At 41.3% G+C, this 17,788-nt stretch overlaps 1 protein-coding gene across 3 annotated transcripts in view; it reads left to right on the top strand.

The window, feature by feature from the left end:
• The first annotated feature begins 510 nt into the window (after positions 1–510).
• The window catches only part of CCDC50 (coiled-coil domain containing 50), a 76,640-nt gene continuing 59,362 nt past the window's right edge, over positions 511–17,788 (top strand). For all 3 annotated transcript variants that reach the window (XM_080652458.1, XM_080652457.1, XM_080652456.1), the window contains exon 1: positions 511–851. In XM_080652458.1, coding sequence (XP_080508584.1) covers positions 803–851 — 49 coding nt within the window. In that variant the 5' untranslated portion in view covers positions 511–802. The remainder of the gene's footprint in view (positions 852–17,788) is intronic.

The raw sequence follows: 17,788 nt of genomic DNA, 5'->3' as shown, positions 1-17,788 counted from the left end.
CTGCGTTTTTGATGAATGAATGACTCAGTTCCCCCAGCTGGTGTGAATTGGCCCAGATTTTTATCAGCTGCTCTCTAGCTGTAGTAGAGATTGTTTTTTAATGCACATGTATTATCTTTCCTCTAATCCCAGGAGGCAAAGAGTGCGGAGAGAGGCACACAGGAAGCATCTGTGGGAATCTCAGCCCCAGAATGCTGACTACACCGCTGACGGCGACGATTCTATTCTGATGACCCGTGTGGCCCTCTGCTGAGGCCTTCAGGACACGGAGCCCCCCTTCAAAGACGCGACCCTCGGTGGGGAGCGAGGCGGGGCCCGGGGGCGCTGGGGGGCCCCCGGCCTCAGGCGCGTCACACCGTACAAAGGAGACAGCAGGGAGGCGGCCGCGGGAGCCGATCTCCGCTCGCCAGCCACTTGCAATTGCGGTTTCAGACCTGCAGCTCCCCTCCCCTCGCCTCCCCACCCAGGCCCGCCCGCCCGCCTTTCTGTCTCCTCTCTCCCGCCGTACTGGACGGCCCGAGTCCATTTCCGGGAGCCGAGTATTTAGTACAAATCCGGGCCGGGGGCGTGGGAGCAGGTGGTTGCGGCGGGGCAGCTGGGCCGCCTGTCGGGTGCGTCGGGGCCCCGGCTCTCTCCGCCTTTGTCGCCAGGACCCGCCCGGCCCTCGCCCTCCTCCCGGGCCGCGCGCGCTGCCGGCCGGACTTTGCGCCGCGTCGGGCGCTGCTTGTGCGCGCGGGGCCGCGCTCGGGTCGGCGGCGGCGGGGAAGCGGGTGGCCAGGGGCCGCCAAGACCCCGGCCCGACATGGCTGAAGTCAGCATCGACCAGTCCAAGCTGCCGGGAGTCAAGGAAGGTAGGGGCCGGGGCGTGAAGCGAGCGCGGGGCCCCTCTCCTCCCGCCGCCCGGGTTCCCTGCGGGCAGGGGCGTCGTCCTTTGGGCCCCCGCCTGGAGCCCACCTGGTGCCGGCCTGCCCTGGCCGGGAAGGGAATTGAATTTAGGCTCTGCCGTGGGACCTTGGGCAGATGACTTAGGTTCTAAGCCTCACTATTTTCCTGTGTAAGAAGATGGGGGTGGCGGGGTGGATAACACCACCCTCATCAAGTGGTTGTGCAAATATTCTCGTGGATAGCCAGGAGCTGGGTCTATCCGACTTTCTTGATTTCTTTTGAAAATCCAGGCCCAGCCTACTGGGCTTGAAGACTAGGACTTGGGAAGGGGTTGACATTCAGTTCTTAGTGGAGCCTTTGTTTTGAAACTTGATCTTTTTCCCTCCTTCTCTTGACTTTTCCTAGCCCAGCGTCTGGCTGACTTTCCCACCTTCCCCAAGGTTTAAAAGTTTAGGCTTGGCACTGCCCACCGTGGCGTGGCATATGGGAAGCTGCTATAAGCATTTTCTTGCAAAAAGCACTGAGCGAGGGGAAACGGGGGACCTACTGGTGACCTTGATTTTTTAATGGCTCACTATACTGATGTCCAGGAAAATAAAGCTTGATTAGGATTGGTATGGCCTGGCTATCAGCAAAGTAGCCCTTTGACTTTCCTTGTTTTCATCCCCTGCCCCAACACCTAGCATTTTTTAAAATTGAGATCTTGGGTGCTGGGTCACCTTAACCTTTAGTGGTTTTTGGCTGTTCTTTGGCCCTAGGAAGCATAGAAGTTCCAGAGTGCTATCTGGGTTTGCAAAGGTTGTCTTTGTTGTGGCTGTCATTTATTTCAAGGGAGCATTGTGGCCTGAGGTGTTTTGGGAACTTGGAATTGAAAAGAAGAACCTTTGCTTTCTTGAAACTGCGTGTTTCTTTGCCAACTTGACTCACATGGCCTTGTGGGTGCTCAGGTCAGCCTCCAAAATCCCAAGAAAGCTTGACTGTTTTGTTTCCCAGAGATCCAAACACGAGGTGACTGAGTGGCTGGTTTTATGTGGAATTTTTAATGGGGCTGGGCCTGGGCCTGTCTTCTTGTTCCTGAAGGATATTAGAGCTTAGGCCTGAAATCTTAAAAGTAGTGTTTTTCAACCTTTAGTTCCCAGGCTGGCTTTGGTGAAGATTATGGCATTCACATGTAAATGTAGTTTTCACTCCATTGACAAGCCTGAGTGATTAGGAAAGGCAAATCTACACTTTAGAAAGTCTTTGAGATTTTCTGTTTGTCTTTAGCCTTTTGGGTCTGAGCTGTGTGTGTGTATGTGTCCTATGTCATTGCTGTAAGGAAAATGACCCTTGTTTATTGTGCAGTGCTTTCTTGAGGAAGGCGGGTGATGAGTAGAATGACAATTGGAGTTCCAACACAACCTTAACATGTGAAGTATTATATAGTGTCACACACTACATATCAGTGACCTGGAAGGAACTTGAAACTCACTTTATAAGTATGCATTCATATTACTCTTAGGTCTTCTGGTTTCTAACCAAGACATGAATTATTTGTTCTACTATATTCATTCTCCAGGGGTTCAACAAACACTTCCATCTAAAATTGCAAGGTTTTTCTATTGCTAAACCCTGGAATTTAACACATGTGAATTGACTTTCAAGACACATAATATGGTGTTTGTCAACCCAGTTTGCGTAACATGGTAAAGTGGTTAGGAAATTTAGTGTGGCTTTTTATTAAGCTAAAATTAAATATTGGTTGATTTTGAAGGTGGTCAGAAATTGTTGAGAAGATCATTGTCTTTGTAAGCATCTGACTTTTCTGGTTCAAAGATCATCAAAGGAAATTATGTATTATATACTAGCAATGTCCTAATGGTGATGTAGTTTTTGATCTGGGAAGTATTCAAGTCTAATAAAATGTATCTTTCTCTAATATAACTCTTAATTATGGCCCAGTTACTCCCTAACAATATCTTTGAACCCTAATTAAAGAGAATAAAGCTTGTGCTTTATGATTGGGTAAAACATACACAAACATTGAGACTGTTCTTAATATTGAAACTCCACCTTAGTTTGAAAAGGAAGTTTAGTTTGCTGGCACAGATTTTTAAACCCCATTTTTAAAAACCTATCTCCTCTACTTTTCTTTTTCCAATCTAAACCTTCAGTAGGTTTATGTACAATTACAATTTGGGATCATGGGGTTGCTTACAATAGAGATTGAGAATAATAATGCAGTGGGTGTCTGCCCTTTTCCCACTGCATTAATTCTTTAGGAGGGGAAGGGGAGCCCTGTGACCTTTGTTGTGAACATCTCAACAGAGGTCATGGGTAGCAACTGACATCAGGGGAAGGGAATATTTGAAAATTTTCTTTTCTAGGTTAAAGTCCAGAGCTTGTTTACTTGATTTTAAGGCAATCAAAGATAGTCATCATTTGGACAGACCTTAAAAAAAAAAATAGGGCAATGTTTTTATCTTGGGAAGTCTCTTAAAATAGGAGACAAAGGGACACAGTTGGGTTCATATGTAAGTGAAAAGAATTAAGTCTAACTAAATGTCAGCACACATCATTATTCCTGGTTTAAAAGCATTTTGGAATGTCTGCATACTTTCTATTGTAGAAATACTGTTGCCAGTGTTTAGGAATAATGCTTTATTTCTTCTGAAATATTTGAAGTTTTATGCCACAAGATTTGAAACCCAGCTATTTTTTTTATCAGTAGATATATAACTCAAATGCATCATGCAATGTGTGAATGTTAGACAAATGCATAGTCAGTTTCCAACAATATTATGAAAGTTTCTTAGTTTAGATCAGAGCTGGGAACATATTTTTCTAAAAATGAGCATTTTTCATCAGTTAACAAACTTAGATTTGTGGTCAATTTTAGCTTCCTTGCTGAATTGTTTTTCTGAAACAACAATCTAGAAAACCCACTTTTCCTTTTTGCTCTCTCCACTTCTATTCCCATATCACCACTTAATTTGAATTGTTTACTTATCGTTGTAATCTTGTCTTTCCCCCATCTTTTGGTTTAAGAGCATTTGCATGTTCATCAAAGCCATTTCTGGACCTCATTAAACTATTAACTCCTTTGCTTTTTTTCCTACTTTTAGCCATGTAGCACTTATAATTCTAACCCTCCCATCTTCTCCCAGTGCCAGTCTTCATTTTCCTTTCCTTACAGCAGTAGGAATTTTATTATGTACTAGAGGCCTGGTGCACGAAATTAGTGCATGGGGGGTGGTGTGTGTCCCTCAGCCCAGCCTGCACCCTCTCCAATCTGGGACCCTTCAAGGGATGTCCGACTGCCTGTTTAGGCCTGATCCCAGTGAGATCGGGCCTAAACGGGCAGTCGGACATCCCTCTCACAATCCAGGACTGCTGGCTCCCAACTGCTCGCCTGCCTGCCTTCCTGATTGCCCCTAACTGCTTCTGCCTGCCAGCCTGATCACCCCCTAACCACTCCCCTGCCAGCCTGATTGATGCCTAACTGCTCCCCTGCCAGCCTGTTTGCCCCTAACTGCCCTCCCCTGCCAGCCTGGTCACCCCTAACTGCCCTCCCCTGTAGGCCTGGTCACCCCTAACTGCCCTCCCCTGCAGGCCTGCGCCCCCCCAACTGCTCTCCCCTGCAGGCCTGGGTCCCCCCCCAACTGCCCTTCCCTGCAGGCCTGGTCACCCCTAACTTCCCTCCCCTGCAGGCTTGATCGCCCTGAACTGCCCTCCCCTGCTGGCCTGATTGCCCCCAGCTGCCCTCCCCTGCTGGCCTGATTGCCCACAACTGCCTTCCCCTGTAGGCCTGATCCCTCCAATTGCCCTCCCCTGCTGGCCATCTTGTGGTGGCCATCTAGTGTCCACAAGGGGGCAGCCATCTTGTGTGTTGGAGTGATGGTCAATTTGCATATTACTATTTTATTAGATAGGATAGAGGCCTGGTGCACAGGTGGGGGCCAGCTGGTTTGCCCTGAAGGGTGTCCTGGACCAGGGTGGGGGTTCCCTTGAGGTGTGGGGAGGCCTGGGTAAGGGGCCTGTGGTAGTTTGCAAGCCGGCCACGCCCCCCAATGACCCAAGCAGAGGTCCTGGTATCTGGGATTTATTTATCTTTTATAATTGAAACTTTGCAGCCTTGAGTGGAGGCCTGGGCTGGCCAGGGTGTGCGGAAAGCTTGGCTTCCTCCATTGCCGGGGAAACCCAAGCCTCCTGCTCTCTCGTGGCTACAGCCATTTCGTTGGATTGATTTGCATACTGCTCCTGATTGGCTGGTGGGCGTGGCTTGTGCGTGTAGCTGAGTGATGGTAAATTTGCATATTACTCTTTTATTAGATAGGATTTAGTACTCTCACTGTTCTTCAGATGGAAGATTTCACCATCTCCTAAGTTATTTGTGTATGTGTACATAATCACATAGAATCTAAAATCCATGCACCTAGCAGTGACTTATTTCTTGAAGTAAAGGTAGCCAGCTATTCTGAGAGCAAATCCTTTTTTCTTTAGTGAAAGATAAAGGTTAATATCTTTTCAGAAATACATCTAGGAAGCACTGATTCATTTTAGGTCCAGGACACCCCAGTTGCATTATGGGGCAAATTGAATTAACGGCATAAATCTAGAACTTTAAGGGGAAAGTTACAAAATCATATCTGGTGCAATAAGTTAACTAAGTAGTCCCAGAGGATCTAAAGCTTATCACATGCACACTAGGCATCGAATGTGATGGTAGTCTGTGAGATGTTCATTATCTGGCTCCAGGGCAAACTCCCTTTCTCTTTTTTTCAGAATTCTACAGCTAATTTTATTCCCTCCCTTCCCATTTGGTTTTTAGAGAGGGTGACAGGAAGGGAGGGAGGGAGGGAGTGAAGAAAAGAGAGGGCAAGAAACATCTATGTGAGAGAGACACATCAGTTGGTTGCCCCTTGCAGGTGCCTGCCTACTTGGGGCCGGGAGGGAACCTGAAACTCAGGTATGGGCCCTTGACTTGGAATCGAACCCAGGACTCTTCATTGCTCAGGCCGACGCCAGGGCTGGTTGTTGTTTTCTTAATAAGAATGTGGCTGGATCTCCTTGAGTTGGAAGTTTGTGTCTTAGCTTTTTATTACCATCTGGCTATAGGTATCTTTTTAGCTAGCAAATATTCATCAAATATTTGAATGTATGAGTGAATGAATACATTAATAGATGCTCTCTGTTAGTCCAGGAATTTTATCTTTGACAAAATTATTTCATATTCCTACTCAGAGTATAAGCTCTTGAAGGGCAGAGATAATGCCTTTTAATCATGATTATCGCATGTCACATTTATAAAAACTTTTAATTTTTTAATAATATTTATTTTCTCATAGGTCCATATTATACATAGAATTCATCCAACATAGATAGGTATAACAAAGTAAAAAAAAAAAAAAGTAATTCCATGCTCTTCCTTCTGGCCTTGGATGTAATCATTATTAAGGACAATTATTTTATTTTATTTTATTTTATTTTATTTTATTTTATTTTATTTTATTTATTTATTTATTTATTTTAATAAATCTTTATTCAGATTATTACAATTGTTTCTCCTTTTTCCCCCATAGCTCCCCTCTACCCGGTTCCCACCCCACCTTCTGCCCTTACCTCTCCTACACTGTCCTCATCCATAGGTGTATGATTTTTGTCCAGTCTCTTCCTGAACCCCCCCATACCCTTTTCCCCCTGAGAATTATCATTCCACTCCCTTTCTGTGCCCCTGATTCTATTATATTCACCAGATTATTTTGTTCCTCAGGTTTTTAATTCACTTGATTTTTAGGTTCACTTGTTGATAGATATGTATTTGTTGTTCATAATTTTTCTCTTTACTTTTTTCTTCTTCCTCTTCTTTAAGAATACCTTTCAGCATTTCATATAATACTGGTTTGGTGGTGATGAACTCCTTTAGCTTTTTCTTATCTGTGAAGCTCTTTATCTGCCCTTCAATTCTGAATGATAGCTTTGCTGGGTAGAGTAATCTTGGTTGTAGGTTCTTGCTATTCATCACTTTGAAAATTTCTTGCCACTCCCGTCTGGCCTGCATAGTTTCTGTTGCGAAATCAGCTGACAGTCGTATGGCTGCTCCCTTGTAGGTAATTAACTGTTTTTCTCTTGCTGCTTTTAATATTCTCTCTTTGTCTTTTGCTCTTGGCAATTTAATTATGATGTGTCTTGGTGTGGTCCTCTTTGGATTCCTTTTGTTTGGGGTTCTGTGTGCTTTCTGGACTTGTAAGTCTATTTCTTTCACCAGGTGGGGGAAGTTTTTGGTCATTATTTCTTCAAATAGGTTTTCAGTATCTTGCTTTCTCTCTTCTTCTGGCACCCCCATAATTCTGATGTTGGTATGCTTGAAGTTGTCCCAGAGGCTTCTTACACTATCTTCAACTTTTTGGATTTTTTTTTCTTTTTGCTTTTTCGGTTGAGTGTTTTTTGCTTCTTTGTATTTCAATTCTTTGACTTGATTCTTGTGTTCTTCTAGTCTGTTGTTGGGTCTCTGTATAATATTTTTTATTTCAGTCAGTGTATGTTTAATTTCTAGTTGGTCCTTTTTCATATCTTCGAGGGTCTCGTTATATTCATCGGCCTTTTCTAGGATATTCTTGAAAAGCCTTATAACCGTGGTTTTGAATTCTATATCCAGTCGTTTGTTTTCCTCCATTTCTTTCGTTTGTGATCTGTTTCTTTGATGCTGCATTTTCACTGCTTCCCTGAGTTGGTAGGGTAACTTTGTGTGCAAGGTTTCCTATATGGCCCAGTGGGTCGGCCTCCCCAGTTAACCTGAGGTGGATACTCTTGGTGCACCCCTTTGTGGACTGTGTGTACAGCCTTGTTGTAGTTAAGTCTTGATTGTTGTTGGTATCACTAAGAGGAATTGACCTCCAGGCCAGTTGGCTGTGAGGATCAGCTGTGTCTATGCTGGGAGAAGTTTGGTGCTGGAGACAGCCTTATAGGATTAGACTTGCCAAATTGCAAAAGCCTCTGTGCTCAGCTTGGATGGGGTGGAGTCTCAGGGCGGAGCAGACAGTCTTGGCTTCCCGTCAGCCTTGCCCTTGCGCACGCCTGCCTCCAGACCTCTGCCTTCCCTGGCTCCCGAGCCTCCGCCCGAGAGTCCAGATTCCTCCCCGTAAGAGCGTGGGTCCCCAGGGGCTCACCTGGAACTGGGGTTCAGTGCAGTCAGAACTGGGGTTCAGTGCAGTCAGGAGCTTCCGACTCCCTTCTGCTAGGGAAAGCCTGTGGCAACCTCCACAGTCTTTGTGCACACTGACGCACGCGCCTTCAGACCCCTGCCCGCCGGGGCTCCCCCGGGTCTCCCCCGGGTCTCCCGAGTTTCCAGGTTCCTTTCTCTCTACCTGACAGTCTAGACTCCCCCTGTATGTGCCTGGGTCCACGGGGTTTCGCCCGGAACTGAGGTTCAGTGCAGTCGGAACTGGGGTTCAGTGCAGTCGGGGGCTTCCTTCCTCCTCCCGCCAGAGAAAGTCAGCCAGGCTCTCAGCCGCCCTTCCTCTCTGCGCGCACAAAGACCTTTGCCATACCTCCAATTCTCTGTGAGCTTTTCTCTTTCCTTCTAGTTGTAGAATTTCCACTCAGCCAGCTTTCCTGTGGTTCTGGATGGTGTCCGTTCTGTCTTTTAGTTGTACTTTTGAAATTGTTGTGCGAGGAAGCAGTTTAGGTGCTTACCTATGCCTCCATCTTGGTTTCTCTCCTAAGGACAAAATTTTAGTAAAAACGTTTTTAAAATGCTGTTTGTGGTTTTGATTTTTTTTGAGTTTTAGGTTTACTTTATTTCCTTAAGGGTAAAGCAACATTACACAATTTGGTAACTAGGAAGAATCTTAGATATATATTTTAAAAAATACAGTTTATGTGTCATATGGCAACTAGAAAGAATGTTAGATATATATTTAAAAAAAACAGTTTATGTGTCGTATGGCAACTAGAAAGAATCTTAGATATATATTAAAAAAAAATACAGTTTATGTGTCGTATGCCGTCTATTGAGAGAAGGTACTTTCAGAGTAAAAAAAAATGCCCCTTGGTGCATGGACATGATCTTCACTGTGGTGGAGAGGCAGTCATATAGAGTTCAAGGAGATATAAAGAACCCAGTAAATGAGTCCGTGGATCCAAAATGCCTCTCACATAAGGGGAAAAAATTGTTCAGCTTATTGCTAGGTATGCATTACTTTATTACATGAATTAGTGATTTAAAAATAAATTTTTTTATCCTCACTCGATATTTTTCCATTGGTTTTTAGAAAGAGTGGAAGAGAGAGGGAAAGACAGAGAGAAATATCTGATGTGAGAGAAACACATCGATTGATTGCCTCCTGGATGAGCCTTGACCATGGCCCAGGCCAGGGAGGAGCCTGCAACTGAGGTACATGCCCTTGACCAGAATTGAACCCAGGACCCTTTGTTCTGCAGGCTCTATCCACTGAGCTAAAGCGGCTAGGGCTGAATCAGTGATTTTTTAAAAAATGGATATAGTTGTTATTTGCAAAATAAAAATTCTTTAAATAAGCATTTCTGAAAACTTTAAACATTTTGTTTTTGTTTGTTTTTAAATATATATGTATGTATATATATGTGTGTGTGTGTGTGTGTGTGTATATATATATATATATATATATATATATATATATATATATTGATTGATTGATTTCAGAGAGGAAGGGAGAGGGAGAGAGAGATGGGAACGTCAGTGATGAGAGAGAATCATTGATTGGCTCCCTCCTGCATGCCCCACACTGGGGATCAAGCCTGCAACCTGGGCATGTTGCCCTGACAGGGAATGAAACTGTGCCCTCCTGGTTCATAAGTCCACACTCAACCACTGGGCAACACTGGCCAGGCTGTTTATTTGTTTAACTAACAGGTATTTAAAGGACATTTTCTCAGTTGTGGGAAACTGTAAAGTTAATTGATATTTTTAGAAAGGATCTCAGAGTAGAAAGCATTAAAATCCACTGATCTAGGCCAACCTCCTTATTTTCCAGATGAAAATCTGAGGCCAGGTTGGAGAAGTGAGTTGTACCAAACCACAAAGGCTAATGAGCTAGGAATTGGGACATTGGGGCCTAGACTTAGAAAAGTTTAAAAGTGAATATTCACAACAACAGTTCATTCTTCTCACCTCTTACCTTTTCCACCTTCGCTATCCTTTCTCACTTTCACCCTCCTTTCTCACCTTCTCCCTGTCTCTCCCTATCCACCTGCTTCTTTTTCTTTTAAATTATTCTGTAGATACAGATGAACCATTCCAGACATGTTTCTTATGTTTAAAACAGCAGAATGAAATTAATGAATTTCTGAAGTTATTTTAGGGATAATGTTTGATATGAAGGTTAATGAGTTAAGCTAGGTTTTATATTTTTTAATTAAAAACATTCTTTATGTTTTATTTTGATTCAGCAAATGAATTACTGGGGAGGGGAGGTGACTACAGGGGTTTACACTCCAGCCTCAGTGTTTTTTTCTACAAAATGCATTTCTTCTCTGGCACACTCAGCTTGAAGGGACTAGTGTTTAAGGGTTATGACACTTTAAGATGAAATATATTAGGGGAGTCAAGTCAAAGAGTCATAGGCTGTGGTTTTTCCTCAGTTCTTACTTCAATAAAATCATAGGAGTTTATATTGAGATAAATGAATTTTGCCTCAGTAACAAAAAGCAGTGTGATACTCTGTTGTTCATGAAGAAAACAGATATCACAAAACTTAAGTAAACTCTGCCTGACTTTCTACTTCTTTAAGTACAGGAGTTTATTTTAAAATGAACTACCCTGCCCTATACAGGGTAAGCAAACCTTATAACACACATATTTGCAATTTCAGAAGTAGCCAATAAAAGGGCTTTGGGATTAATGTTTTTAACTGATAACCCATTTAGAGATGCCCTGTGCTTCAAACTGTAAAATTAGGATATCCTAGATCTTGGGTAAGACCTGTAAAGGATAATTGGTTTTTACATTCAGAAGGACCTTGGGGATTGTTTAGACCATTTATTCCCAGATGTTTGAATTTAGAAACCATTATAAAGAGGTTTCTTGCTATTACTTTTAAAAGGACATCACACACACACACACACACACACACACACACACACACGAACTATTATTGCCTTAATTTTATTTAATAAGCACATTAAAATTTGCAATAACATGGATGGACCTCGAGGGCATTATGGTAAGTGAACTAAGTCAGACAGAGAAAGACAAAGTATGATCTTTATTATACTTTGAATCTAATATATTCACACATACATATATACATATATACATAACCATACTCATTGATACAGAGAACAGATTGGTTGTTGCCAGAGATGTGAAAAATGCGTGAACTGTTTGTTTTTTAGTTTAAATAAATTGGAAAAATCCACAAACTTAAGTTTTAAAGAATTTATATATGTTATTACAAAATAATACATATATTGTAGAAAATTTAGAATAGTACAAGGAAGAACTTTAAAATAATCCATAATGCACTATGGGGTGGAGCTGGTGGACAGAGATGACGTCTGAATGAGCCATGCGTCCCAGCGTGCACACCTTTGAGTAGCCCCTCTCCTTGAACTTGGGCTGGCTCTGAAACTTGTTTTTGACCATTAGGACGAAGTGGAAGTGATGCAGCATGACTTCCGAGGCTCAGTCATCAGGAGCCTGTGGCTTCAGCCTGGGTCTCCAGAACACTTGTTCTTGGCTCGTGTCCCTGTGGATCCAGCTGCCATGCGAGGGGAAGCCAGAACCCCAGGGAGAGCCCACATGAATGTGCTATGGGTGACAGCTTCCTGAGCTCTTTGCCGACAGCCAGTGCCCCCTGCTAGCAATATATGTAATGGGAGCCTCTAGGTGACTGTGGCCTCAGCTGCCATGTTCCAGTGTCCACATGTGAGCCCCGTGTGAGGACCGCCCAGCTAAGCCTAGCTGACCCACAGAACCATGAGGGTTCATCATAAACTATTTTAAACTACTAATTTTTTTTTTTTGGTTGGGGGGGCGCGAGTGTTGTTATGCAGCAACAGATAACTGGCAAGGATTCGGGCTAATTTCAAAGTAAACTCATTTTAAGGAAGCATTTTGAGGCAAGAGAACTTGATGGACATTACTGCTCAGTCACACACTTACTGGCTGTGTGACTTTAGGCAAGTTATTAACTACTGTGTACCTTAATTTTCTATATTTGTTAAATGGAAATTGGGAGATTTATAAGTATTCCAGTGTCTGGCACATTGTAGGTACTAAGTAAATGTTAGTTTCCATTAAAAAACACACATATACATACATTATTGTATGTAGGTATGCATATTACAGTTAGTTGGTAACTGTATACTCATAAAAACAGTGAAAACTTCCTTATAAACTAGAACCACTGTATAACCAGTATTATTTATAAGTCAATGCTTTTTTTTTAGTCAAATTCATTGAGGTATAATTTGCATACAATAAAAATTCATCCTTCTTAGTATATAGTTTTGGGGGTTGACAAATGAATAGTCTTGTAACCACCACAACAATCAATATATAGAACAGTTACATAACCCCCAAACTTTATCCCCCCCACCTCCGCCAGCCACTAATTTGTTTTCTGCTCTATAGTTTTGCCTGTGCAAAAATATCATGTAAATGGGATCAGACAAAAGTAGCTTTTTGAGTTTGGCTCCTTTCACTTAGTGTGATATATCTGATACTATGTTGTATTAGTAATTTTGTTCCTTTTTATTGCTGAATGTATGACTGCACCACAGTTTGCCAATTTGCTTATCCATTCAGTGGTTGTTTGCACATTTTGGTGGTTATAAAGTTGATGTAAACATTTGCATACAGTTTTGAGTTTGTTTCGTGAACAAAATTTTCATTTCTCCTGGGTAAGCACCCTAGGGTGGGATATAGGGATGAGTGTATATTTAGCTCAAATTTCAGAGGGAAGGCTCTGATGGGACGTGGGTGAGTGGAAGGTAGCGGGTAGGAAGGGAGATTAAGCAGGTAATTTATGAACATGTGGTGAAGGCCTGGGGGGGGGGGGCGGGAAGAGCAGGGGAAGGGATATCCTAGATCTTGGGTAAGACCTGTAATGGGGGGGGGGGACAACAAAGGGGACATCTGTAATACTTTCAACAATAAAGATAAATTAAAAAAAAAAGAATCTGCCAGACTGTTTTTCAAAGTGGCTGTAATGTTTTGCATTCTCACTAGCAATGTATGTGAGCTCCAGCTGCTCTGCATCCTTGTCCACACTTTGTATTGTCGGGGTCTTTTTCTTTAAATTAACATTTCACAGTGGCAATGTTTAAAAAAAGGGGGTGGCATTTCCCCCTCTAGTCATTGAAAACTGTTCCTCTAAAATAGGGATCAGTAAATTATGGCCCTTGGTCCAATTCAGCTCACCCACTGCTTGTTTTTGTAAAGTAGGCAGGTGAGCTGAGAATAGTCTTTACTTTTTTTAATGGTTGAAAAGAGGAAGAATAATGTTTTGTGACATGTGAAAATGATATGAAATTTCAGTGCCTATAAGTATAGTTTTATTGGAATATGTCCTTGGTCATTTGTTTATATACTGCTTATGGCTTCTTTCATACTACAAAGACTAGATGAGTAACTGTGGCAGAGGCCCTGTGACTAGCAAAGATTAAATTTTTACTCTCTGGTGCTTTATAGAAAAATATGGTTTCTTTCTTTTTAAAATATGTTTTTATTGATTTCAGAGGGAGGAAGGGAGAGGGAGAAAGATAGAAACATCAATTGGCTGCCTCCTGCATGCCCCCCACTAGGGATGGAGGCCACCAGCAGGGCATGTGCCCTGACCAGGAATTGAACCTTGTCCTCCTGGTTCATAGGTTGACATTTAACCATTGAGCCACACTGTCTGGGCAAAATATGTTTTCTTTTAAACCATTTTCAATGAAATTAAAAAAACTTCCTTATTTAATCTTTTTTATATTTCAGTTATCACTGTGTGAGCATCAGTTATATGTTTTATTTAATATAGTGGTGCTGGTGGGGACTACTGTTGATAGAACTTTTATGATAGTATATTTTATTTTTGTAGTGACTTATAAGTATAGACATATTTATTTAAGAAGAAAAAATTTATATTCTATATAAACTTCTAGAGCCTTCAAAATTGATTAACTGAGTAGAAATCTTAGTAAAGTAAAAATGTGCCACACTGTGGAGTTTCATGAGTGATGTGCATGAGTAAACAGACTGTTTTGTAAAAAAGTTTGCTTATGATTATTAGTTGTTATTATTAGTTAGTTATTACCAGATCTCTCAGAACGTGTTACTGACATTTGCATGAATGAGGTGTCACTTTATCTTCTTGGAAACTTGTATCAGAAGGAACTAGACGTATTTACCACAAAACTTTGGAGGCTTGTGTATAATGCTCAGTTCAGTCCTGATACACTTCCTCAGTGACCAAATACCAGGGGAGTCTCCACTGGACATTTTTGGTTTTTATTTTTCTAATGAGTCATAAAGGCTGAGTCACTTTCCATTAACTTGACTCTAGGACTTTTAACTGCATGTGGAAAAACCGTGAATGACTTGTAAGGAGATCTTTTCCTCTTCACTCCCTCATCATCAACAAAATTTGTTTTCTTTATTGACTCTATAGAGGAGTCCATGATTTTTAAGTATTATATTCATTAACGTTTGAGTAGCACCTTCTCACCAAATATTTTCAAATACTAGCTTCCTTTTTCATATTTTGAGGTCCTGTAAAATACAGACTGTTAGGGTTGGCAAATACTGTCAGAAAATCACTGTCTAGATGGGAAGCCTGCAGTAGAGAAAGAGAAAGAAGGAACTTGATTAATATCCCCATCCTCCCATCTGTGCATCTTGAATTTGGCCTAACATGTGGGCCAACTGCTATTTTGGAAAGGACTGTTCACGCACAATGTCTGCGATTACAAATCACTTTCTGGCTTTGTCTACAAACCTTTTCTTATCCTGCCAGTGATTGCTGGAGTCTAACTTGACATGTCTGCTTCTATTGTTTTCCCAGGTTTCCATGGTCAGACCTCATTATTTCAAATTAGGCTTTAGTGCACCCACAAAGCATTTCTTGTCTTTTCTTTGTATGGTTACCCCATTAAAGCTCCACAAAGTTATCTTTGAGAGATAATTTTGGCCCTGTGTATGTTGGAGCATACAGACTGGGGTTTAGAAGAGGGTTAGGGAGCTATTGATAGAACCCATTTATCATGCTTTTAACATCTCTGAATTCCAGGAACTTAGTTTCAAAGGCTCTCAAGCTCCCAAAGTAGGCTAACTACCGAGGCTTAGTGGCAGATTTATTAAATAATTTGTAGGTCAAACTCGAACATTGTGTGAGTGAAAAGGGTGTGATTCTAATAATTTCACCAGAATAGGTGATGACTATACAGCTGAAGGAGACATTGCTGAAATACTATGGGCAGTTGGATATGATGACTGAGTGGGGTCCTTGTTATAAAACCTTTCTGGATATGTAATATAAAATTTTCATTGGCACTTAGAACCTAAAGGACACCTGTCTCCCATAGACTGTCTTGAGGTTCTTAATTTATTTTCTATTTAATAATTGATAACTAAATGAAACATGATATCTGTCCTGCAGAATGTGTAGCAGACACTAGGGTTTTATTTAGCTATTTATGTCTGGGAATCAGAATTCTATTTTTATTTTGTTTTCTTTTTGATCCCTATTTATGGTTTCTCCTCATATATTCTCCCAAATGTGGGGAGCAGATGTTGAAAGGATTTGTGCATTTGAAAGGAGGTAAGAAATTCATGTACTTCTGTTTCCTCCTTACTTGGCAGTGTGGAATATAACTGTCATTTTCTTTGTTATTTTAAATAGAGAAAGAGGCTACCTTTTTCCCTGTATATTCTGCTGTGCATCTCTTTTTTGGTCTGCTATGCATCATTTCAGTAATTGAGTTCCTTCTAGAATTTTATAATATTTGCTTTAGTTTACTGATACATTAAAGAGTATATTTAAGTTGAAACCAAGCTTGGAGTATAAAATTGAACTTTAGCAGGGGAAAAACTTGAACCTAGACTTGTGAAACCTGGTTTTACACATCTCCTTTTTACCACTTACTAGGTTTAAGGACTTAGAGAAAACTAAATATTTCTGAGCTCCAGTTTCTTTATCTGTTTATTGGAGATAATATTTACTATGCCTAATACAAGAGCTTCTGATGAGAGTTAACTCAAGAAATGGGTATCAAAACATTTTGTAAAACACTGTGCTATACATTCAGTCTCTTTTGTTATCACTGTTCAAGTTGCCCTGTAATATTCCTACTTTTTCTTCTTCTAGACCATTGTTCCTGTGACCCCTCATCCTCTGCCTGGAATGTCTGTCTACACTAGCCAAATATAGGCTATCTGTGCCCATGCCACCCTTCCCTGATCTAGTTCAAATGTTGATTCTCTGTTAAGTCTATCCTGCTTCTTTCCTATGTGTGTCTTCAGTCCACTTTGAAGTACTTCATTAAGTAACATGTTAGTCTCTGTATCGGTTTACTATCTCTCTCTCTCTCAAGAGACTGTTAGCGGACTGATCTCAGTATTTCTTGGAGTACATAGCAGGTACTCCAGAAAACTTGTCAGAATATTTGACAGCTTTTGCTCAGTAGGCCGACTGACCTGAGATAACTAAACATGGGATACCAGAATAAGAGCTATGTTCATATGCATAAATTCACTAGGGTAGGAACAGAGGACTAGCAAGTCACTTACTTTTTCTCTTATGAGTTTTTCCTATTTCTCCAATTCCTGTAAGAGGTTTATTGGTATGCTTGACTCAGGACTTAAATGCATAGTAGTCTCCTTTGGAAACAATGATCTTACCTGTTTATGGATCTACTTTAATTATGTAAAACCCTATTAACGTGTGCACATTTCCAAAGAAAGTGATATGGTGTCATTTTGTCACTGTTCCTGGAGGATGTGGTTATTTTCTCTGATGGTGTTGGGATCCATTCAGAATTTTTATGTTTACTATTTTTCTCCTTAAGGTTTGTTTGTTTATGTATTTTGGATTAAGGGGCAAGGTTTTTACAAAGTTTTAACTAAACAGATAAAATATGACATGTATTTTTTAAGTTCTTGATTATGAGGAGTGCTAATTGTGAAGAATCAGAAGTTTTGAGTTGGAAACTAAAATGATGAGTATACAGATTGCAAACTTGGAATGGTTTATGATCAAAAGAGGATCGGAAAGCATGAGCTCAAAGGTTTTTGCTTTGCGGATGGATATATTTAATTTGTACTTATTTTAGAATAGCTTCCTAAATTAGGGAAGCTCAAACTAGCCTCTTTTACTGGTAGCTTCACATAGTGCATTAGAAATTAACATCGCTTTAAAAACATACAGCACTACGAAAAATATATACTTCCTGGTAGATATTATAGCAGCTTTTAAAAATGATCAAAATAATTTTGACTCTTTTAAAAAAAGTGAGGCAAGTGAATCCTCTAGAGCAGTGGTCGGCAAACTCATTAGTCAACAGAGCCTAATATCAACAGTACAACAATTGAAATTTTTTTTGAGAGCCAAATTTTTTAAACTTAAACTTCTTCTAATGCCACTTCTTCAAAATAGACTCGCCCAGGCCATGGTATTTTGTGGAAGAGCCACACTCAAGGGGCCAAAGAGCTGCATGTGGCTCACGAGCCGCAGTTTGCTGACCACAGCCCTAGAGCAAAAAGGTATTTGCTCAGCTTGTCTTCCTGTTTAGATGCAGGCTGCTCCTGATTTTCTTTCACTTCCTCTGCAGGGGACTCACATGAAAACCAAGTATACTGTAGGATGTACTGAAGCCAGTTTCAGTAGCAGTACATACATCCGAGGCATTTAGAACACATTCCAGTTAAACATAAATAATTTGGCAATCTTCAGGAAACTTTCTG

This window comes from Plecotus auritus, assembly GCF_963455305.1.
Source record: "Plecotus auritus genome assembly, chromosome: 2".
In the NCBI taxonomy this organism is placed as follows: domain Eukaryota; kingdom Metazoa; phylum Chordata; class Mammalia; order Chiroptera; family Vespertilionidae; genus Plecotus; species Plecotus auritus.
Note: the sequence above shows the minus strand (reverse complement) of the source record. Positions and strands in the feature narration are given on the sequence as shown.